Source organism: Geospiza fortis, unplaced genomic scaffold (assembly GCF_000277835.1).
Source record: "Geospiza fortis unplaced genomic scaffold, GeoFor_1.0 scaffold166, whole genome shotgun sequence".
NCBI classification, from domain to species: domain Eukaryota; kingdom Metazoa; phylum Chordata; class Aves; order Passeriformes; family Thraupidae; genus Geospiza; species Geospiza fortis.
In genome coordinates, this window is record NW_005054310.1 from 4,610,128 (window position 1) to 4,635,679 (window position 25,552).

The 25,552-nt window shown below is 36.1% G+C and overlaps 1 protein-coding gene across 1 annotated transcript in view; it reads right to left on the reverse strand.

Annotated features, from left to right (window-relative positions):
• TRHDE (thyrotropin releasing hormone degrading enzyme) overlaps window positions 1–25,552 on the reverse strand; it is a 202,659-nt gene that overhangs the window by 118,615 nt on the left and 58,492 nt on the right. Inside the window, exons 4-5 of the mRNA XM_005419212.3 lie at window positions 10,618–10,772; window positions 4,609–4,722 (exon numbers count right to left, since the gene is read on the reverse strand). Of these exons, the coding sequence (XP_005419269.2) occupies window positions 4,609–4,722; window positions 10,618–10,772 (269 nt within the window). The remainder of the gene's footprint in view (window positions 1–4,608; window positions 4,723–10,617; window positions 10,773–25,552) is intronic.

The window sequence follows — 25,552 nt, forward strand, 5'->3', positions numbered from 1 at the left end:
TTCAAGGACAAACATGATGGTTCCTTCTACCAGAAAATATGGAGGGAAAAGATCAGACAATAAATTCCTGGATCTGCAAGCCTCAGCTGAATTCATTCCTTTACAAAGCCACATGCGAAGGACTTCAGGATATGAGAGAAACAAACCAAGAGGAGGATGGAATACACAGCTGCAAACAGACCTCTGAAAGGAGGAAGGTGAGCATGGTAGATGAGAAAAGACAGAGCTCTGAAGAGGAAATTACCATCATGGAGTTTCCTGCTGTAATTTTCTCTGATTCTAAAATCAGCAAAGACCCCTTCCACAGAAGTGAGATTACCTGGTATTGGTCATAAGATCTTACAGCTCAAGAACTCAACTCCAGCTGTGGTTTCTTTTTGATGACATGGAGTGACGACCATATGGGAAGCCTCTAATAGAGAAATCTCACCTTTTTCTAAGTCATGAAATAGCAACAGCCAAGGATGGATGTCATCACATGCAGATGACTATTCTGAGCACACATGATCAAGAAAATTCTCCAGTCTCAGAGGAACTTTGCAAAGACAGCTTTCTTTTTAAAATCATCCTGACAACATAGAAACAACTGTTTAAACTTCCAAGACCTTTAAGAATGAGATCTAGCAGTAAGAATTTGAGGCATTTCAGAATAAGAATTTCAAAAAATTCTTAATTTGGGAGACAGGCAAGGCAAGAGGCTGAAATGGGAAGAATGGTGAATTCCTTCCCATGGCAAATGTCTAATCATTGTATAGCAGAGAGAGCTTTCCTCCAAAATCAAACATAACTTCATCTTTACAAGGTAAAAAGTAATATGCAGGGCCTTCTTTTTTTAGCTAAAGGAAGGAAATGAGAAATTCTAGCTTTAATCTGAAGTGACTTAGCTTTGGAAAAGGATATTAAGACACCAGGATAATCGTTAAGGATCTCAGCACAGAAAGCTCATCTTCCTGTTTTAAAACCAGCAAAATTTCATTCCCTTCCTTGGGAAAGTTCTGACGTATTTCACATTAATTGCAATGGATAACAGACACCTCCATCAGAATGCCTCTTCATTCTCTTATTCACCCAAAATTTTAATCACAGAATAATCTGAGTTGAAAGGGACCTACAAGGATTACTGAGTCCAAGTCCTGGCTCTGGAGACGACCATCACTACATGTCACACCAAGAGTGTGTCCAAGAGCACTGTCCAAACACTTCTTCAACTCAGAGGGGCTTGGTGCTGTGACCACTTCCCTGGGGAGCCTGTTCCAGTGCCCAAGCACCCTCTGGATGAAGAACCTTTTCCTAATAGCTAACCTCAACCTCCCCTGATAACTTCAGGCCATTCCCTCAGGTCACTGGGCACCACAGATCAGTGCCTACCCCTCCTCTTCCCTTCATGAGGAAGTGGTAGATTGCCATGAGGTCCCCTCAGTCTGCTCTCCTCTGGGCTGAACAGATCAAGCGACCTCAGCTAGAAGATCCAGGACATAAGGATAGCAAGGGTTTAATAAGGACTGGATTTCCTTTCTCATTAAGATTATGCAAGCATGATGAAGTATGGCAGTAGATGCCTTCTGGACAACACAAGAAATTCCTGACATGTTGGAATGCTCAATAAAGTGTTGCAGCTCCATAGTAGTTGGCACTGTTATCCATTCATCTTTCCTATTGTAAAATAGTCTTTGAGACAATTAAAGAAAAACTGATATAATGAAAAATCACAGGGGGAAGAAATATTTAAGAAACCTAAAGTACCTGGAGAAGAAGGAAAAGCCAAGACATGGGTTTCAGACAAAAATCATAAATTCCTGTTTTGTGCAGAACTTGGTGCTTTTTGTTTAAGCAGTATTGGTATGAACATGTTTAAAAGACAGCTCTTCTCAAGAGTCTTAGGTTCAGCCATACCAAGGCTGTGAATACCGGTAAGATGGACACTGAAAAATGCTCAGCTCTGCTAAAAGAGAAACCTTTTCAGACAAGTCATATCAAAATTATGTTGTTTATAAGCTTTAATGGTGAAAGCTTATATTCCTGTAGACTATAAATATCCACAACTTAGAGAGGAAGCTGCTGATATATCCCATTTTTTCAGGTGTATCCATTGCCCAAGTTGCATTTCCAGACAAAAGTCCTTTTTCTGGAATGGACTACCAGTCTTCTGCTTCTACATTTATCCAAAAAAGAATGTGACAAAATGTCTTTAGTAAGCTAAAAATAAGCTGATTTTGACATTTTAATTCATGGGCATCTTGAACAAACCTTCAAGGTTAACATTTCAAAACTATAAGGGAAAGAAGTTAGCTATCTAACTTTCCCAATTCTTTAGAAATAAAGAAGATTTTAGTTTATCACTATTTTCCTGACACAAAGAGCTGTGGTAACATACATCATACATTTTTTTATTTATAATTCATAGGTATGAATTACTACTGACAAAACACCAAACAGAATGCTGGAATATCGCCCTGTTTGGCCATCATGACAGAAAATAAGGTTTCTAGTTCTTGTTTTTGAAACTTGTACTTCATCCTTCTCTTCTAAAAAACAGTAAGTTGCTTGGAACAGTTTCTATTTTTATACATGATTGCTTTAATTTTTTCAAGTTTACAAATGTCAGTCAATATGTTTAAACAGCAAATGCACTTTATAGCAATAACAAAATTTTCAGCAAGCCAAATTTCAGTAACTGTAACTTTTGCTTCCTCTTCCTACAATCTATGTAATCAACATGCTGAAACACAACAATATTGATTCCTACTCTAGTAGTCTGCAAAATAATGAAGGATGATTAAACCATTTTGAGTTTCATCTCATTTTGTCATCATTTAAATATGTCAGTATGATCATTTTTATATCAAAGGCCAAAGATATCCAAAGCCTTATGAACAATATATGTCTATCCTTTTTTTTTTTTGTAATTCAAGGAGAAACTTGACAGAATAATACTTTTTCAGGCACAGCAATATTACATAGCTAATTCTAATTTATGCAGCACATTTCTGATTTCCCAGTTTAACTGCCATTCCCTGTTCAATCCACTCTTCTTGCTTGTATTCTGCTAACATGCCAAGATTTCACATGATGGGCATGGTATTTGCATAACAGTGAACATTACATTCATTCCACAGAAATTTCAAGCAAATATACTATATTCCAAATGACTTCTTAAGCATAGTTATTCTGAATTTGTTAGACTGATTATGTGAAGAACAAATGACTGATGATTTGAAGATAAAATTCAGTATATAAATGTTGTCATCTATGACACTTCACTATGCTAAAAACACAAAGGCCTGCATTCATAATTAGAATTTCATTGCATTCATAATTAGAATCATTACACTGTAATTCAGGTTGTGTTCTTTATAAAGATGAATAGAATGAGTTTTAATACAGCCAAACCCAGGGAAACCCAACAAGCCTACCTATGCAAGACAGTTGTCAATTCAAATAAAGGTTTGTTTTCCTTTTCATAATGCAATTATAAATCATAATTGACATCTGAAAGAAAAAATTAAAATACTACAAAGAGTTCAAATTTCACAAGAAGCATAACTAACTCAAGAGTAACCTGTATACAACTATTTTTTTAAAAATTAGCTTTAACTCATAATTATAGCATCTTCATTTTATGGTGCCATAAGTTAATGAGATAAGTATACTCAAGAAAGCACATAGAAATGGAAAAAATATTCAGATGTTAGTTTTCAAGAGCTTAAGCAAAACATCCAAGCCCCAACAAATCTCTGTCAGACAATCATGACCTATAATAAATATTTTGCCACATAATCAAACATATATAAGCACAAAAGCTTAGCAAACATTAGCACGCCTCCAAAGGACAATAAAAATCTCTACTGGAACCTTCAACACGGTCTCATATATGATTTCCTTGTACTGAGGTCTCATCTCTCTTATTTTGCTTACAAATATAATATAGCTAGACTACAGCAATTCATATAAATTCTGTCTAGGTACAATATGATATAACAGAAGGACTCCAAAATAATGTTCCAGCATGGAATTCCCAGTTCCCTCAGAGAGTTCCTGTATTTGCACACTGGTTGAAAAAGCATGTCCCACTGTGTACAGCTAGAAACCATAGCAAAACATAAATTTTCAATTTATGCAACCCTTGTTAATTTAGCATTTACTCTAGATATGCAAACAATACAGGAAGATAAAAAGAGTATATTTAGGGAGAGGAGAACAGAATACTGTAAGAAAAAACATGCTCATTTTCATAGAATGTTTTAGCCAAACATTTCTTTCCAATTTATCTTGTGGATAAAATTCAATGTTCTCAATGTTTTAAAAAATAATCCATGTTAAATCATAAGTGCTTTAATCAAAAATATTTCTAAGCAGAGAGACAGTAGCTATTTTAATGCTGGGTTACGAGAGACACGACATTATTTCTTCTGCAATAAATTGCAGATTACACTTTTGCAATGCTGTAGAATTATTTCACACCTAGCAATTTTGCTTCATTCGACATCTGATACTTGCATGCATCATTTGGTATTTTTCAGCAGTCCCTGTCTATAACAGAAGCAGGAGTCTAACAGCAGAGCAACTTTTCTGTGGAATCTCCACATTAACAAAATAGAACTGACTTACCATGTTCCACCCTGGGTAGAGGTAGTCTGTCCCAACAAACTCAAAATAGTGAGCAAAACCTTCTTTCAACCACACATCCTCCCACCAAACTGGAGTCACAAGGTCACCAAACCACTGGAAAAACAAAAAGTTCACATGAACAACTTTAACAACCTTTAAGAAACCATGTTTGCATATATTTCACCTAGACAAACACATTCTTCACTCATATTAATAAAACAGTAGTATTTACTACACACTGAAATTCATGAACTGTATTTTCCTGTGCTAATTAATTCAACATTGCAAGATGCACAAGTTAATGAAGTAAAACATTAGAAAAGAACAAGCAGGGCAAAAGAAGCATTGAGGACAGTATTCACAGTGTCACGTTTAGTTCTCTGAAGAAGATGCTCACCTAGGTTTAACAGAATAACATACACACTGGACAGAAAAAGGCTTCTAACTCAAGTAATCTGATCCATTACATAGAAATTCATGATGCATAGTGTGAATAACGAAAAACATATATATGAGAATGGGAACACATTCTCCACCAGACCTAAATTTTAGCATTTCTTTCTCCCCACTCTCTGCCCACTAAGATCTACAATACTACTGATGCTCCTCTCCTTGGCAGGTTTCTTAGAGAAAGCAGCTTTACATAACAATGCCAGCTCTCTGTGGACCCAGAATCCTAAAAGCAGGAAGTTGATGGCATTTAGAGAAGATACTAGGGTATGTGAGATAACCACAAAGGCCCAGGAAATTTCATACATGACTTAAAGGACATGTGCAGCCTTCACAAACAGCAATCAGAAGCAGAGGTATCTGAAATGGGACAGCCCACCTGTGTATATTCAAAGGAACCCTACTTGAGCAGCTTGCTTTTCCCATTTCCTCCAGATGATTCTTCAACATCCCCACTGACTTCAATCTAATTTATCATGGACAGAAATCTCAAGGATAACTAAATTCCATAAACTCCACAAGTAAATAAAGATCATCAGCTGAAACAAGGAGAAGGGCCTGACCTGAGGGCAAGGCAAGAATACAACCATTACATACATACTCTGCTCACAGAGTATATCTCAACAGACACAAATCTCATAGTACAGGACATGTAGATGTCAGAGGGATTTTACACAGAACTAGGATGATCATTGGAAGACAGATGAGGACTGGAATTCAATGGAAACCAGATGTCATATATTCATCTGCTGATGGATGATCCTGTTTAAATGATTATTTGAATGTTCGTAATGTGTAACCTGAATAATGCTACACCAGTGGTAAGAACAGAAACATCAACAGTATTATGAAAACCTATTTCATACTCTCTGTAGCATCTCTTCTACCAAAAAAATACCAAAACTTTGTTTAAGTAACATTATTTTCTAGTTTTCTCTTAATATTTATTAAAATTAGTTATAATCAACAGAGATAATTTTGAGCTTTTATGTGTAAGCAAGCTCTAAAAATACAGAGAGGGAGCAGCAAGTATTCTAGAGGGAAAAATTCAGGTCAGAGCAGAGGAACTGATTTTGAACAGTAATGAGAGTGAGGAAAGAGTGAAAGCAGAGATGGCCCATAAGCAGTTTGATAGCATGACAGCTGGCTTGTTTGAAGGGTTTGTCTGGTACCGGAATGAAAGATGTCACTTCTGTGCATGTCTTTGTGGAGTGAGAATGACATGCACAGGAGGATCAATGCTGCAATGACGATCCATAGTGATGTGAACACTGGAGCTTCAAAGAACAGACTAGCAAGCAAAGACCAGACTAGCTGGAAGATTACCAGACAGCCACATAAGGTTCAGCAAACAGAATTCAAATGAAAACAACGAAGAAAAACATGGCAATGAATGTCACTGAAGACCACCTTAAGAATTTAGAGAGAAAAGATGAGGTTGCTAGAAGTCATACTCATACACTATGTGAAGCTAAACTTAATGTACACAAAGTATGCATAATGTAGTTGAAGGCTATCACTAAATTAACTCTCTACAAAGCCACTAAACATAGATCCTGATCTTAAGAACATTTAACTGAAAAGACAAAGAAATGCTAGAAATATATTCATATAGGTTATGCAGAATTTAAAACAATAAAATGAATACAACTTTCATACACCAAGAAGTATGGAAGCTAAATTCATACCAGAGTAGGTTGCTTAAATGATTTCTAATGACTAAACATAACAGCATAGCGTTTATTTCCTGAATTACAGGAGTACTACTGAACAAATACGAAACCGGTGGTACAACTGTCATTTTGAACTATGACTAGTCAGAGAGATTTTTAGAAAATAAAGGTTTTAAAGTTCATAATACCTTGTCCTGTAATTTGAATTAATAACATTAATTTATGGTGCTACAAAAGAGCACCATAATTCTTCTACTCCTTTGTGAGTTTTCTGGGTTCATTTGTTAATGATACAATTAAAATTATTCGTTTAATTATCCACCTAAAGGAAGAATTGTTTTAAAGGCATTAAACCAGTATGTGATATCAATATGACAATGTAGGGAATTTGCTTAACTACTTTTGAACAGTATCAGAGAGAGTTATGGATGTCAGAGACAGAGCAGTACCCAGAGGCTGTAAGCAAGAAAGCCAAATTTTCCAGCAGAAAGGTGCTATTATCTTCCTAGGTGTTACATGTCTCAAAGGAAAACTGTAATTAAAGCATTTAATTTCTTTAAGTAATTATTTATTTATTTGTGTATTTGACTATAGGCTCTATCTGCCTGGAGTGAAGACCATCACTTCATTTTGAAATGTATTGATCACATAAATTTCTCTTCTGCCTCCAGTATTATGTTCAACCTGATGTGCAGAAAGTACTCAATTTACAGATACACTGAAAGGACACTCTTTTGTATACTTTTTTTACAGATTATTAAAAAAATGTTGATTTAGAAGTTTTTAATTTTCTTTCTGCTTTCATGCTTCTGTAACTCAATCTGTCACACCAAGTTTTGTGCTTAGGTGGGAAAACTATCACAAAAAATCATGATGCATAAATTCAAATGACTCTTTCTTCAAAGGCTATAGGTGGAACTGATCTATGATATGCAAATAAAACTGATTACTAGCTTAAAAGAATTCTTTTAATAAATTATGGTAATTATTTCAAGCTATCAAATTAAGCTGGTAGAAATACATGTGTTTTGACCAACTCATGTTTTGGAGCTCAGAGGACAAGATTTTATGCCAAAATACTCATATGATTAATTTTTTTAATTAAACAAACAAATATTCTGAAAAATACTCATATGATCAATTTTTTTTAATTAAACAAACAACTATTCTGAAAAAAACACTCAAGCTGAAATATCAAAAAATAGCACCCTACAAAATTACTGAACAAAAACTACTGAAGTAACTTTAATGAATCTCTCCCAAAACATGTACCTAAAATACCTGGTCAAACATGAGAAGTCAGCTATGAAGAAACAGAACATGAAATCCTTTCTTACACACTTTTTACTTGTATTTTAGCAATCACTGAATCTTTCCTTTTGCAGCGCCATCTCTCATTTTCTATCTGTCTTGAGGACTGTGCTCAAGCATTAATACAAAGCAGGTTTGGTAATTACAATTTTTAAAAAGTCAAATCTAAAGGCAACAATCCAGATTTTTAATATTAATCTGATTTCTCTAATCTTGGAAACATTAGCAAAGAAATTGCTGTGTTATTCTAAGTAACAGGGGTCTCATACAGATCAGTTTATTACATGCTCAGATATGCTCCATAAATCCTGAAGTTATGGGTTTAAAGTGAGGGAAACTGGACAATGACACAATTCTAAAAAAAAAAAAAAAAAAAAAAATCCACACATATTTTACAAGAGTTTCATTTCCCCCTCCCTGAAATCTAAAAAAAAAAAAAACCCAATAAATAAAAAACAAAACTGGCGATCTGGATTCCAGTTTTGCTTGCACCAGAGAGAATTTGGTTAATTTTTGTTATTCTATGTGTAAAAATGAGTGAAGGGGAAGAATATTCATACATCACCACAGGCTAACAGGTGATATGATGCACAGCCAAAGACAATGAAAAATGCAATGAATAAATACCAATTAAACAGCAGAGGCAAGAGATCCTGGACCTAACCTGGTCTTGGTTCAGTACATTTTCAGCTAAGATAGTATCATTTAGAGCTCCTTGAGGGCCTTCTGAGTACAGTAAGATAAAGATAGAAAAAAGGGCTAAATAAAGACAATGTGATGGAAGTACTAGAGAGTAGTTTTTATGTTATATTTTTTGAGTTTTCTCCCTTTAAACTTTATTGCAAGTGAATAATCCATATTCTTTGTGACTCAATTCTGCATTCAAAAAGTAGAAAAATGCTCCTTCAACTTCAATTTTTTCTACCTTGTCTAGCTATCCAGTGAAGTAGCTGAGCAAATACCTAATCTGCATGGTACTGAAACAGAAACAGCAGCAACAGGAATAGGGGAGGTTACTTTTAATTAAGCAAACAGCACTGTAATATCAACATGGACATCAAGTAAACCTCCTCATCTGCAATTTTAAGGTCACTTTAATGTACTTTATGATCATATTTCTATCTTAAAATAAATTCAGCTATAGTTTTTGCCTACTTCATGATCCTCTAAAATTCCCAGAACAATGTAAAAAGGCTGCAGTGTCTACAAGAATCAAATAAACAAACTTGGCCAGTTACTGATGTGATAATTGCCCATATCTGAAGTACAAATTGCTCTGGAAGCAGAGGAAATTATCAAAGCAGTGCAAAGAATAAATGGAAGTAATGAAACTATTTCAGAAAAACCAAGACTTAAGGTGAACACTTGGAAAAAGTCACTTACTATCAGATTTAATCAAAAGCTTTTAAGGGAGGCCATATAACCCTGTAATCAAGAGCACAGAACCAGGCACTCAAACACATCACGCAGAAAAATCTAATACTCACAGGAGCTGGGACTTGATGACCTAATGTATGTTTTCCACACATGGTTCCTAAGGCACTGTAATTTTTCTAGCTGAACTGTGTACTACTCTATTGCACTGCACAGTGAAGAGCTTTTGGCAAAATCAGATGATAGTATCAAGATCAAACCAGCAGTAACTTTCAATAAAAATTTCCTGTTTTAGTTGAGGACTTCATATTCATCGACCAATTTAATGTGAAATACAAACATGAACCGAACATTATTTTCAGGTTCATCTCCCAAAACGCCATTTCAATGACTTCCTTTTACATGGTACTTTTTATTTGCAGAAAGTTTTAAGAATTTGCATTGCCTTTAAAGAATACTGCGTAAATTCACAGATGTAAGCCATGGTGATTACACAGTAGGATTTCATTCATTTTAAGCTGAAGGCTATGATTATGCCTCTTATGAGTGTAAGAAAGCGTTTCCTGCCCCTGTAGCATATTTCTTCAATAACATTTGTATTCAATTCAATATTACTAACACTTGTAATGTGTTCAGCTTGAGATAAGAAGATGGGAAAAATGTAAAATAAATTGTAATATGGGTTTATTATTTTAAGTTTTCTTATTGACACAATAGTTCTGTACACATAAAGACTCACTTATCCACCATTGGTGAACAGAGAGGGTCAGTACCAAACTGGGGAAAAAAACTGAGAAGAAAAAGAAAATGGATATATGTATATGCAACAGAAGACAAAGACTACTACTAAATTGATTTCAGCCAAAATATTTTTTGACATGAACAAGAAACTTAGCATGAATCTGCTATCAACAGGTTTATTCTACATACCAGTAACAAAGACAGTGACACACAAACACACAGAATATACTGCTACAGAAGACAGAGAAGCTGTTTATTGGTACCAATTTTCTCTTCTATCCCCATTTTGAGTCTTCACAGTTTCTGTATTGGAGGGATGTGTCTTACAGACCTCCATGTTACATGGATTCCAGCTACAATAGAAATCACAACCATCCATATGTACAATACAAATTCATTTTCAGTTCTGCAAACGCATGGTTTCTGACATTAAGCTCAAATATGTGAACATCTTAAATACCTGATGACATAGCTCATGTACAATGACCATGGTGACATCCAGTAGGTATAAAATAGAAGAAATGCTTGGATCTAGCAGTATCCTTTGCTCCACGAAAACACTCAGTCCCCAGTTTTCCATAGCAGCATATGGATGCTTAGGCACAGCCAACAGATCTAGAAATAGAAAAGATATATGTTAACTCCTTGTGGGAGCTACTATGCTGAAGAGCTATTGTAAGAAGGACCATAAATCATCACTAAAAGCATTTTATATAACATACATGGGAGGGGAAAAAAAAGCTCTCTGGTAATATTTCTTAGGAAACATAAATAAAGTATTCATTTTTATCTTATGCCACTATCTGCTCACAAACGATAACCACGTTATTGATGTAATACAATACTAAGTATTTCTAATGAAGCTTTTTATACAGAATCCAGCTTATTTACACCACCTTGTTGACTTACCTCTGGGTTTGATACTGCTTCAAATGTTTATTATACCATATCAGCACAGTAACACAGACTTACTACAAGCATTTTTTATCTTTTCATTAAAGCAACTCCTTTATGAACATCTTACACATCAAACTGTATGTAATGACTGACATGTAGGGGTGCACTGAAGAAATATTGTTTCATAACATCAAGAAAAATGGCAAACTGTTCAGAATCCCCAGTTCTTATTTTCCAGTGTACATTGTTGCTAGCATGCATCCTCTGGGAGCAAGACTGCTGACAGCCACCTCTCAGCCCTGCCAGCTGGCACAATGGGACTGTATGCAACTTAAGGAACTTTACTTCAGTTTTGTATTTATTAAGTGAGAAAATATTAGGAACAATATGGGACGGTCCTTCATCGAGTAAAAAAAAGCACCAAGGAATCTGTCCCAGTGGCATGAGGCTGAACAACTCAATGCTACAATACATGTCTTACAAAAATCTTACTGCCAAGATTGAAAATGAACTAAATTGACTACCAGTCTGGAAAAAAATCTAAAATTGCAGTAAATTTCCATAGGTTCAATATGGGTTCATAAATGAACCAATACACAATTCTGCTTCATGGCAAAAAATTTCTGAAAGAGCCCAGAAACAACTTGTTTGTCGATTTGAAGCCCAGTACCACCCATGTGCAAATCAGACAGCATTTTGGAAGCTGCAATGTGACATCAGCATGATGCTCCCTCTAGTCCAACTAATTAGCCTGACTTCTTAATTAATTAGCCTGGCTGCCACACTCCTCTCCCATTTGCCTCTACGACTTCTGCTTCCAAAGCTAGTTCATTGGCAGGTATCACAAGTCTGTCTAGGTGGTCCTTCACTGGGTGATTTCCTAACATGAACAAGAGAAATTCTGACCTAATTATTCTAAATAATACTATAAATTCTATTACAGCACTGACACTTCTAGGTTTGTCTGTTTTGGCTTGCCAATACGTGTGCTGGAATTGGCTTGGAGAACAAACAGACTGCAGGACCCCTGCTCCAAAATTCAAAGGAAGTTGCCACTGAAATACTGGGAAATGAGAATTTGGGTATATTCTGGCATTCCTAAAAAGGGCCTGCTTTAAGAAGCATAAGAATACCAGCCTCCTAGTGAATTCAAGGCAAGTCTAGCAGCTACTTCCAAATACATGCAGAAAACATCCAAATCACAGAGACACACTTCAAATGCTAAAAAATAAATATTTTATAGAAAAGCAAACACTAGAACACGAGCCTAATTAAAGAAAATAAGGAAAAATCCAAAACATGGTGTTCAAAATTAGGCATGTGAGTAAATTCAAAACTACACATTTTCCTTTTCTTCTTCAGTTGAAGCTTGAACTGTACAATTTTTTTAGAATAAGTGCAATTTTTTATAAATGACATGCAAAATGAAAAGCTCCTGTCTGCTATAAAAAGAAGGACTAGGGATGGGGGGAACAAAAAGACAAACATTACCACGTGGAATCACTGAAGTTAATGGCAAGTTTTCATTAACATTAAATATAAAACATTCTCAACTCTGTAAAGGAAGCCACAACTTCTCTTACACCAATTAAACTTTCCTCCAAAAGGTGTCTTCAGAAGATGAATACTGTTCTTATTTACCCCAATTAAGTTTCCAGCACTTCCCTTTAAACACAGAACAGAACAAGCACAAAAGTAAAACTAAACACAGAACAGAACAAGCACAAAAGTAAAACCAAGTACCTATTTTTCACTGGTTCTTTCATCTCTTTATTCTCCTTTGGGTTCATTTGTAGTTTTTGGTCTTTCTTTCCAGCTAAATGGATAGATTTTTTTAGCGTCATCCAGTAATAAACTGGAATAACTCTTGTGGAACCGGGAAACAAGGGTGAGGTCTCGCACTAAACACATTTATAGGCTAATTACAGACTGCCTTTCACTATTTGTGTCATTGTTACTGCTTTTCTGGTTTGTACTGATACTTTACAGCACTGACACACCAACAAAACCTTCCAATCTGATGGACAGATAAGTGCCTTGCAGGAAGGCAGCCACAGAGGGATATTTTAAATCACTTTCATCCAACACAGCCCCATTTCTCTGCAAGCCTGAAAAGTCCTTTCACGCACCGGCTACTGCTGAAAGGGCTTTTTTGAAGAGAGAAAACAAAACATATTAGATAACCCTGTCAGTTTCCAGAATGGTAATCCCTGCAGGTGACATGAGCATACCAATAATGTTGAGTGAATATGAGCACACTATCATTTCCCAGTACAGAGACTGATACACTACACTTTAATGCCAAAGAGACTTTCTTAATCTCCACTGACTGATAGAATGGTCTCTGAAAATACTCATCGTCATGAAATTTTTTCCTTCTTATTGTCTACATCTAAATTCTGAATATCCAAGTCTCAATGTTAATTTTTCAGCGGCTGGTCTTTGATAGCTTCAAAAATTTCTACTACCTTTAAATAAAATTCCAAACACGTCTAGTTTTGTGGTAAAAGACACAATAATCTATATCTTTCTCTGGGGAGTAATAAACGCTTGATTTCAGAGGAACAATGTGTGATGCTCATGTCTCAACATGAGAATTTGTATTTCCCTGTTTATCACACCATTAGAGCCCTGAGCAAGGTATCCTATGATTCTGGAGGCGACATCTGTTAAGGTTTTAATGTCATTTTTAAGGAGTAAGGTACAAAGGGAGGAGTGATAATGCACATTTTGATGGAAATATCATTCACACATATTACTGCATGAAAGTGTTCTGCACTAACTGCAAAATGGGAACTACTGAATATCTAACAGCTTGTGTACATGCTGCATCCAGTCACTCTGCACACTATTTAATTAAATTCTTTGTAAAGCACTTGCGAATGTTTGATTATGTGGATATTGCTGGGGAAATAGAAATGTGTGTTATTGCTTGCAGAGAATAATATCCTCATGCGTCATAAAACTGTTACTTGAGATTTCCTGATACAGCAGTGCAGAGTCCCATGTAGTGCTGGAATAATAAAGGGTTTCTACCTCCTGGCCTTCACAGAGACTAAATTCATAACCAACAAGTAAAAATTACACATCTAAAATAACATCACAAGACAAAAATGTGTTGGAGCTTCACACTAACATGCTATACTGGTACAATTATTTGAATAGAAGGACAGCATTTGGAATAGATCAATAGATTTAATAAATTTTTAAAAATCTATTTCCGTGTGACTTTCATGAAAAAGAAATTAAGTTACAAAAATTGTACATAGCTCAACAGCTTGTTTTATTTCCAAACATTTAATTAAGGCATCATAACTATGTGAGCTTACATCACAATATAATTCTCTGAAATTATCAGCAAGCTATCATCATACTGCAAAATAGAAATTAGCAATTTCACACCTAAGTTGGCCACAAAGAAAATACACATTTGATGGGGATTTTTTTATCCATGAACTTAGTATCTGTGCAATTTGTACAAATGATACTACTTTTCAATCTTTGCCACTCAGTCATGGTATCTTCTAGGTTCTGCTAAAAACCATTATATTCCCCAAAGCACAAACTGGGAACATCACTCTTGCTTTAAATGACAGCAAGGTTAGAACAGAAAAGGATTAAATGCAAAAAGATCTAGCTCTCTCATGCAGGGTGCCATGGATCTGTGGGGCCTTTTCCCCCCCTTTACCATCGTACTCTCTTGCAAACATCAAAGCATCTTCTTCATCACGGTGATTCTACTACATTTAACCACCTCCATTTGAAGCTGGACAAGGATATGGCACACATGCACACAACCTCACTATACATATAAATATGAGTGCATGAATAAACACCAACAGATATCCACATTTACTAACATTACGCACTGTAATCTTATTTGTTTTAGCTGCTGGTTGTAATGTAACCAAGGGCTACGTACTCCAGAACATATGACAGTATTAAATTTCTAATACTCACGACGGAAGTTAAAAAGCATTAAACGGGAAAAAAACTAGATGTATTAATTATTTCTGCACATTTTCTGTTAGCATACAGGACAAGTCTCCCAAATAAATATCTGAGACCCTTGAAACACTGCAAGTTGTAAATGAGAACAGAGTGAGAGACAAGAATTTTCTGTCAAGCATCTTTACACATACATTTTCCTTAATAAACCCAGGAGGCATGCAGGGATAAACTATTCACTCCATGAACTCCATGTTTTTTCCTTATAATCCCTACTTTTATTACAAAAAATGACACTACAAAAATAATTTAAATTTATCTATGTGTCTCTCACAATGTTATTTTCATTCATTTCTTCAAAAACTTTCTTCAGGATATTGGTGCAGGTATCTTGCTCACAGGATTTCCACTTTTTTGACAGCAAATTCAACAAGTTAAGAAGAAGCATGGACTAATATCAGTTTATTTAAGTCATGCCATAAGTATGTTTTTTGCCCTTTCCTAGTACTGCATAATGCAATCAATAGCTTTATTAAATCTCTCTAACGGCCTTGTGCAATTTCCTAAATGAATGCTACTGTACCAATAGGGAAAAAAAAAAAGAAGAACTGTTTACTAGAAGGGTGTATATTTCTGCCACTCAGATTCCTTAATCAAAGTAATTTGTTTTACTAAGTAGAAGATGCTTTTCTGTACCACAATACCATTTCATGATTTATACAGATTTTTAAGGAACAAGCCAAATACAAAAAGTGACAGATCTCATTAAAAAACATGAAGTCAAACAGTAGTTATTGTAAGAAATATTCAAATTTTCTACTGATAAAGAACTACTGATAATGGTACTTATAAGAAATATCTAAATTAGCTGCTGATTTTTTTTCTGCACTGTTTGATTAGTATATGTCAAAGAAGTTTGTTCTGGAAAACCAAGTCACTTCATTGTATACTTTCATCCCCTTAAAATATGTGGGGGAGGGAGGAGGCAGGGGACTGATACAATGGGATGACACACCAAAAAAACCAAACATCCCAGAGTTGGTAAAAGCTCTCTCAAGCCCATGTTTACCTTGAGACACTTTGAAACACCCTATTTTCAGAAAATACTAAGTGCATGTTCCCTGAAAACTAAATCAATTCAGTATTTCACTTTTGGCAGTTAGGACCTAAATATCCTGAATTAGCTGTCTTTAAACTTAGTAGTATTGCTCTGCCTTGTCCCAATACATGTTAAGTATTCAAACGCACAGAATCCACAAATAACCTGGATGACACCCCCACAGGAAAGCTTCAATGAATGCTTCTGTTCAGCGACATGCTTATTCTGGCACCCATCAGTTTTCATCTCCAGGGCTATACCACCACCACCCTTCTGTAACCCTGACACTTAACAACCCACCCGGACATTGGCCTGCAGAGTTAATGGAAAGGTCTAAAACTGTTTGCTGTTACTCTGGTCAAATCAAATGGCTTGCTGCAGACCCTGAGGAGAAATCACTACCACACAGCAGTTTATTGCTGGGGTTTTTATTGCTTCTTATTGCTGTACAAAGTATTACTTAACATGAACTGATATAAACAATGGATGGATTCTCAGAGTATTTGATGCGTATAGCAGATGTTTAATGCAACGTGAATATTAAAGGATCCAAGAGGGAAAAAAAATGTGTGAGAGAAAGCTGGGGAGGGAAAGGAGAAAGACTGTGCAGAAACACAGAAAGAAAAACTGATATGTTTTCGAGCAACTGAGCCTTGACACTGGGTGACAGCTAGTTTATAGTTTCAGAAAATAAAATAGAAATCTGTTGATTTTATTTGACTTGCATATCATTAAATTTCTTTCAATTTTGATACCCCCAGTCCATAGATCATTGCGTTGTTATTTCAAAGTATATCAAACGATTCAATGTTAAAATGAAAAATGAATGCAATCGCCCATTGAGGATGAATTGTGTATCATCCAGGTTGTATCGATCTGCACAGGAGCAATGCTTTTCTTTTAAAATAATACCTGGACAGATCATTATGAATTTCTGCTCAGTATTAAACAAGGAAAAAAATCTTTCACAAAGTTTCTTTATAAATATAAACTTTTTTTCTCGGTTTCAGCCTTATGTGGGAATTCAAACAGGGAGCTGTATGGCTCAAACTGGGACACAGGCTGAAATGAGCTCAGGTTTCTGTTACTCCAGGTAACAGGGGTAGTACTGTATATGCATCCTCTACAGGATGTAAACAACAGACAAACAGCAAAAATATCTCAACACTAAAATATCCAGAGAGAGGAAAAAACAAGAAACACTTTTGTTGCCTTCATAAATACTGTTTCTAACATGAATACTAAGAGCACTGACATGATGGAAAATTGCCAACAGCCATTTTCCTACCACCAGAGTTAGTAGAGCATGAGGATTCTATGGTTGAAAACAACACGACACTGATTACTGAGCACTATCAGTATGAATGCTGCTGCAAAGAAAATGATCAAGTGCCACTGCCATATTCCTTCTCTTTGCTGCAAAATCAAGGTGCAGGTACACAGAAAACTCCAGAACTCCATTCTACTTAAGAGTAGTAATGAGATTTATTTTTTTTATCTGGCACACATTAAACTGATTTGCACCACAGTAAAAAAGAGATGAATGTCTGCATATGTACGACACTCTATATACCAAGATCTACCTCTTTTATGTTTGCTTTAAAGTGAGATCACATTCACAGGTGATGGGCACAGTTTAACAGGGAAAGTAGAAATAGGAGTTTTGCAAAGACAGGCAGTTATTTAGCATTAGCAGTATCTTACATTTCACCTGGAGATAAAATTACAATGTACTGAATCATATTCACTACATCTGAAGGCAATGTTTTTGTGAGGACTGTATCTATTTATTTTCTGTTCCACAGTAAGATGAAGAAATGCAAATGGACTGTGCTGGATAGCTCCTGAGATACTGTTCTTAGATCTTGCTGTGTATCCTAAGTCCTAGAATAGAGTTTATCTTACATTCTTATGCAAATTCTTTCAATATAGTAGATCAGGATAAATCTTTACTATCTCAACACTAAAAACAGTAATACATTCATCACTTTATTAAATTATGTTAATAAAAGAATTAGTATATTTCTATAACATATCACAATAAAACCCCATCATCTTTAATTTTAATGAAATACAAGTAACAGAGGACTCACTTTGTCCTCATGCAAGTCCAAACTCTCCCCTTCCCACTCATACCTAAGGATGCAACCATATAAACTAAGTCTTGTCACAGAATCCATATTCACAAGAGGCTCAAATTACACCCTGATGAATTAGAATATGGAAGTCCAAGGTGAACTTCTTTATGCATTTAGATTTCCTAGAGAGATTTAACTAAGTGAATTTACTACTTCACTCTGTTACCTATCAGCATGGGCACAGCCTGCCAACCATGTGCTGCGCAGCTACTCATGGCAAGTGAAAAAATCACAGTTAAAAACCACGTATGCAAGACTGTGACAGAAAAAAAATCATGCCTCTGCACAGTGACCCTGTATTTCCCACAGTAAAATGCAGCACCAAGATCTGAACCATCAAGAAGCTTCACTTTCCTGCTGCTGGAGACTTGAATGGTGGGCTCCACCCTGTACTCACCCTGTTATGCAGAGGCAGGCAGTAATATGTCTCCAAATAAAAAGGGTCTTTTCTTAAGCATCTGGGCCCAGATTTTACCCCACATGGTTATCTGAGGGGGAGGGGGAAATTATTAAAAGAAATCAAAGAAATTAGCAAGATGGAAAAGCAGAATAGCTGAAACCTTCACCACAGCTGAAAATCTCTCTGAGCATGAAGAACAATGGGAAGAGATGAAAATGGTGCTTCATTCTGCGCCTGGAAGCAACTGATACTAGTGACAATAAAGGTAGCAATTAGAAAGTAGCCTTTTTTCTGACAGTTGTGGTTCCAGACACACTGCAAGTGTTTAATAGTTTCAATTAACTCAGAGAGTGGAACCCAAACATGAAAATCTGTCACAAAAAGGAATACTGCAAACTGTAAAAATAAAATACCTTAGGAAAGACATATTTGTTATCTGAAGTTACAAAAGAAAAGTGACACACTAAAGAGTGGCTGGTGGCCAGTACCAAATGAACTGTACTACTTAAGTTTGGCAAGGAGCTAACCAGAGCTGCCAACAAAAGAGATAGGGACAGACCTGGGACAAGTGTTTCAGACTCCTGACTTCCTCAGAAAAAAAGGAAAAGCAGAGCCCGGCAAACAACAGGAACCATCTAGTCCAGAACAAAGTTTACAGATATCAGTCAGATCTCTGACACAGGGAGTAAGATTGATAATCCAATATCCCACCAGAAAATACATTCAAGACAGAAAATCATCCAGAGCTCAGAGAACATGTGGAGCTGCACACACAGTGACAGTCTGGACAAGCAACAGTCCTCGTTAGAGTGGGGGAAGAAATTCTGAAAAGGTGATGGATCATAGCTCTCCACTCCACCAATGGAGTGACTATACTGACAAGGGGGATGATGACAGCACCACTCACTCCTATTAGTATTTCCTTTTTACTTTTATGATAGACAAATGTCCTAGGGTATGGCATTGCTATATTTTTATATTAAGTATGCCTTCTTCGTTCCCGTAAATCATATTTAAGCCAAATTCAGGTTAAAAAATCAGTCATACATTTTATCAATAACTTTCAAATCTGACAACACTGCTGAATGCTTACTAAAGTTACCACCAAACAGACAAAATCTATGTTTAGTGTAGTTACACTGATCTGTACCTACATCCATATTGAGCTGGCACTGACAAGGAGGTAATCACAGCTCATATCCTTATGTTTCACATTTTTCCTATCATCAAAAAATTATTCACAAGTTCTGGTCTGAGAATTCATCTGCAATAGATGAATGCCTCACTGAGTACCTTCAGGTGCACTCCTCCATTCCCTCTGAGATCTTCATACTCCTTTGTCAGTTAAATCACAACAGGCTTTGAAATGTTCCTGGGATCTAAATGGATTTACATCTTTCATCCTCATTCCTTCTGTTTCCTCCATTTTTGAGACACAGTCTGCCCATTTTTCTTAATAGTGCTTGTTCACTTCCTTAGATATGCAAATATCTGTTTATTAGACTAAAAAACATCTTCCCTGCTAAACTGGCTGGTAAGCAGCTTCTTACTTCAGCGGGGGATAACAACATTTTCCTCTCACTTTAGTAACTCATTTGCATTTTTTCAGTGTCTAATGTGACCTCCACCAGAGTTTACATTCTGTACCAATCTTTATTTGCATTCTCCAAAGATCTAAATAAATACAATGTATACAGCTCATTGCTGACTGAGACCAATAAGCCCAACGCACTAGTAACAAACCACTATGGGATAACAGTGGGCTTGCAGCAACTGAATCCCACTGCAGCCTTGCTGTTCTCAAAGTTACAGCAGAGCAAGACAATGCAGAATATAACAAATAAGAAAACATAAAGAAGCTGCATCATCCCCTGCTTTTGCACAAGGAATAATCTGCTTAAAATTGGAACTTTTTTACTGCCTACAAAAGGAAGTAATTTGAGAGGCCATTGATATCAGGTATTCCTGTGTTAGATGAATGTGCAAAATTCAGGCAGATGCCATTTGAAAAGGTTATGCATTCATCTTATGACGGCACAGACAGGGTATCAAATTTTACAGAGTAACATTTCCTGTGGAAAAAAACAGGAAGAGAGAGCAGCAGGAGGCATTCAACAACTTTGGAAAGATTAGGAAAAGGCCAAGCTAAAACCAAACACACCAAAAAAAAAGCATAACGGATACACATTGGAAGTACTGTATTGGAAGTACAGAGAGCTGTTAGTGCACTGAGATGTGCAGGCAGAGTACAACAACAGCATTATCATCATGTCTAGTCAACAGAAGTATTACATACAATCTCAGTATATACTGAGATTCCTTGGAATAATGAATTATATAACCGAATTTGTGCCAGATGTAGGAGGTTTTTAATCAGCAATTACTGTAACCATTACTGAGAAATCCTGTTTACAGACATCATAGAAGTCTGAAAAGGCAACAAGAACTAAGAGATCTCCCTGTAATCCCACAGCCAATTCAGAAACAGGATGACAGAAAACATAAAGCTAAATTTTTGAAGTACCTTTAACATGGCATCAGGACAGTTGTCTAACAGATTTACACAATGGTTGGGACTGGAAGGAACCTCCAGAGGCTATCTTGTCCAACTCACCTGCTCAAGGAGGGCCATCAAGACCCAGGGTACCTAAAACTATATCCAGATGTCTTTTGAGTATTTTTAAGAATTGAGACACCACAATCTCTGTGCTCCCTGGGGTTTAGCAGATTATCTTTCCAAGTTTAGTAGTCTGTCATTCATCAAACAGTTTGTATATTACCTCAAATTTAAATTAGCAGAATAGAACAAAGATCAATCAGGCCTCCACAAATCCACTACAATTTACAATCTTAGTTCAAAAGAGATAATTTTATGCTAAAGTCTGATTAAAAATATGTTTTAAATAACAGCATTTTGTACACTTTTACTAATTTATTTCCCGTAAAATATTTTTCTGTTAGTGTCCATGTTTTACTTAGAATACTACTCTGTGTAAACAGAGAACTCTTGTCATGGCCAAATGAAATAACTGTTTTCAGTACTCAAGAGCCAGAACAATTGCAGACAAAGAAGTACATCTACTTTTTATCCACATATTTTGCATTTCACGAATTGCAGGGTGATGACCTTAACAATTCTATGAAACAGCTATGAAACAGCTTTACATGGTGCAGTTGTATTTGAGAGCAAACTATTTACACAAATGCAGTGACACAGAGAATTGAATGACCACATGAGTATCAAAGATGTTGAAGGAAAAACAGCAGTTAAACTGAACAAGTAAGAGAAGCCATAAAAAGAAGTTTGAATAAAGTGAACATAAAGCAGACAGAAATTCAGTTAAATCAGTTGCATCTGATAGGTACAGAAAACGAGAACCTTCCTGATCAGCCCCTGGCAACAAGAAAGATACCAAAACAGATGTAGCACGTTCTTCTCCTGAAATAGCACTATTTGTCCAAGTACAATCTTGTTTATGCCCCATCTTATACCATGGCATTACAAAGTCATGGAGATAGATGTCTGCTCCCAGTACTACTAGCCCAATGAATATATAAACTTTTCCAATTATACAGAAATCAGAATGGTTTCCCTGAGCAGAATTCCATTCTCTGCATCACAGATTTAAACATTAAAGTTATATTAAAGTTATATTAAAGAATCATAACAAAGTTAGGTTCACAAACCTCATCAAAACTTGATAACCAATGAATAATTTACATTAAGATAATACAGGTCTCATTTTAAAATGTTTCTATTATGACTTTTCTCTGTTAGAATCATAATTTTCCCAAACCATCCTGCTTCATTATTATTTACAGAAAACACAATTTCTGATCATTCCTCTTAAAAGTAAAAATCTAATTAAAGATTTTGCTGCATCGGTGATGTTTGATGTTTGACTGAGCATACAGGGTTTTCTTTTCAGAAAATGTAAGAATAACTGGCACAAAACAAGTATTGTAATGTCTGCTAGAAGAAAGAGAATAAATTGCTAGATCTTCAGTATAATGAAAGGCACAAAAGAATGCCTAGTATGGAATGAGAATTTAATAGTCCCTGAATTTAGGAAGTCTTTTTGTTCTGACTCCTACCCACACAGGGTACACACCTAATTCAGTGTGCACCATAGAAGCATTCTTAAAGATCTTAGTAATATTATGCAGAGGACCACTGCAGTTCTGTAGTGAACCTAGTAAGCGAGGACACCAAGTCATCAAATCATCTCCACTGGAAATGTGCAAAATTCACACAGAAGACTTTGAATCAAGTTCTCCTTCACACCAAAGACATGACCTTTTCCTCCTAAAATACAGGCTATAAAGCAGCCTGAATGAAACACTGTTTACAAGTGGATACTGGTCCCTTTTCAACACTGGAACAATATAAATCAGATGCTAGTTCAAATGTAAAACAGATTCTAAAGGACTAAGGACTTGCTTAAAGCAAATTATTAAGTATGTGAAAGATCAAAGTCAGCGCTCTACTGGCATCTGAGAATGCAAATGAGAGATGCAGACGAGGCTGAAGAAAAACAAAGGAGAACTGAGGGATTCTTTCTTGGTGCAAGCATTAAAAATCTACCGGTTTAAATTAAACAGTAACAATTATATCCCCTCCTTATCTCATGACTTTACTTGATGGAAGGCACATTACAGGTATTTCACTAAGAGGCCAATTTGGTTTGCTTTTTCGCGCTAGTATTTTGATACTTCTCAACATCTTTTACTCCTTAGGCCACTTTTGTTCTCTCGCTTTTAGTAAACACTGGATTCCCCCCCCCCCGTCTGCATTTCAAATAGAGCTAAAACAAGCAAGGGTGGTTTTGCTTAACACCTTCAAAGATGGTGAACCTCCTCTGGCTAGGTGGAATAAAAATCCACAGCTGTAACTCATTCTTTATGGATATTCCAATCCAAATTTCTTCTTTAAAGCTTCAAAAACTGTTTAAAGTAAGTCCAGTGCATTCTTCTTCAAAGATAACAGGAATGGTACTGTACTTTGTATTACCATACATAATCTCAGTACATTCCTTGCTGTCTGCGCTGACTGGGAGTTCAGCTTGATGTCAGTTGAAGGTATGGCAGTGATGGCCAAAGACAGTTATCTACAGAGACAAATTACTAGGGGCTTCAAGAATAACAGCTATCCTGCCAGCAAGAAAAAATTAAACACATATTTATTAAAAACTACTTTTGTCTCTTGCCACAGCTATATACTGCACAAGGAACTGCTATTTCATTTACAAGTGAAGATTCAGTGTTGCAGTGACAATGAAAATTTCAGTGAATGGAGTACTATGCTTGACAAAGTGATGAGGTACAAGATTATTACCTGCCCTTTCAAACTTCAGCACTTGAAGTAACCAATGGAAAACTTTAGAAGCATCAGACAAAAGATAAAAAATCCCAATAATCACTTTAGGATCTAGAGGAGCACATCTTTCCATTTGGTATTTAACATTCTAGATACCCAGCTTTTTCCACAGACATTCTCTCATCATTTTACAGTAACTATTTTTATAAAACACTAAACGATTTCATTTATTTTTGTAATAAAAAAAATATTTTTGTCATAAAATAGCTTCAACTGAAAACAAATGTCCAAACACAATAAATTAATTGTATGCGATACAGAGAAATGCATAATTATAGAAATATATTCTAGCAACTAACAAAGAAAGACAAGGAACTCTGATGATGAAAGTTATCACAGAATTCTGCCACTTACTCTATAGAGTATTAGCCCTTCTAGCATTAGCAAAGTGACATTCCTAGAGATTTCCGCTCTTGAAGTGTTTTTCCATAGTCAGAGAATTGACTTGCATCAGCATGCCATCTGATTTACAAAAGTACTGTTGAAATCACAGCTAAGAGAGCACATCTCGAGGCACATGAATTCCAGTAATGACTTGGTCTGGTGAAAATCCAGTCATTCTGGCCTCCACATAACTGTCACTGTCAATTCAGCATATTTCTTCTGGCTCATTATATTTAACTTGTCTCCTCTCCTAGTACTGTAATGATGTCTCACTTCCTCTTGATCAAAACTCTTTATCTTCTTTCTGACTGTATTACATTACTGCCTTTCACATCCTTAGGTACATTTGCAATTTTCTGTGTTTGGATGTTGGAAAGGAGTAAGAAAAACTGAAGAGAGAACTGAATCTCGTGTGACCCCCAAGAAAGAAAAGTAGCTGTGTCATGAATCCTTGAAATTCTTTGGGCGCATGTAATCAAAGACCAGAAAGGCCAGTGAAGAGATTCTTTCTTATGCAGAATCAGCAATTCTACCTTTTTGACATCCTGTTAGTGCCTCACACTGACATCCCAGAAACTTTCCCCTGCATCACAGTGGTACAGGTCCATACTTACTAGTCTAGTCTGTGCAGTGATACGTGGTCAGCTTACCAAGCTCATATAGGAAATTCTGTTTAACATATTTCCAAGTACAACGAAAATTTAGACCTCTTGGTCTCCCCTGTTTTCCTTCCAAATTTGAGCCTTTTAACTTTTGTATTAAAAGTTTTAAGGATGCTGCAAGCAGTTGGGAAGTATTTTGTGGCTTCTTCTGAACTAAATGACTATTAAGTAGGCGTCTGCAATTGAAGGTGACCAGATTTTGTTTTCAATTGTTTTCTTGCAGGTCTGGTAATTTTCCATCCTTCCCTCTCCCACCAGCACATTATATCAGAAAACCGTACCTGTATATCTCTGTGATCAGATCTGAGGCTGAAGGTAACATACTGATGTTGAAACAAAATTGTAACTGGTACTTCCTGGACTCCATACTCTGTTCAGGTCCATATTGTTTTCAGCACACTACTGACTGAATTTGCAGGAGTCTGTTACTTTGGCTGAAGCAGGACCACCGACCCTCTTGCTTGCAACAGAATGGAAGAGGAAGAGCAGA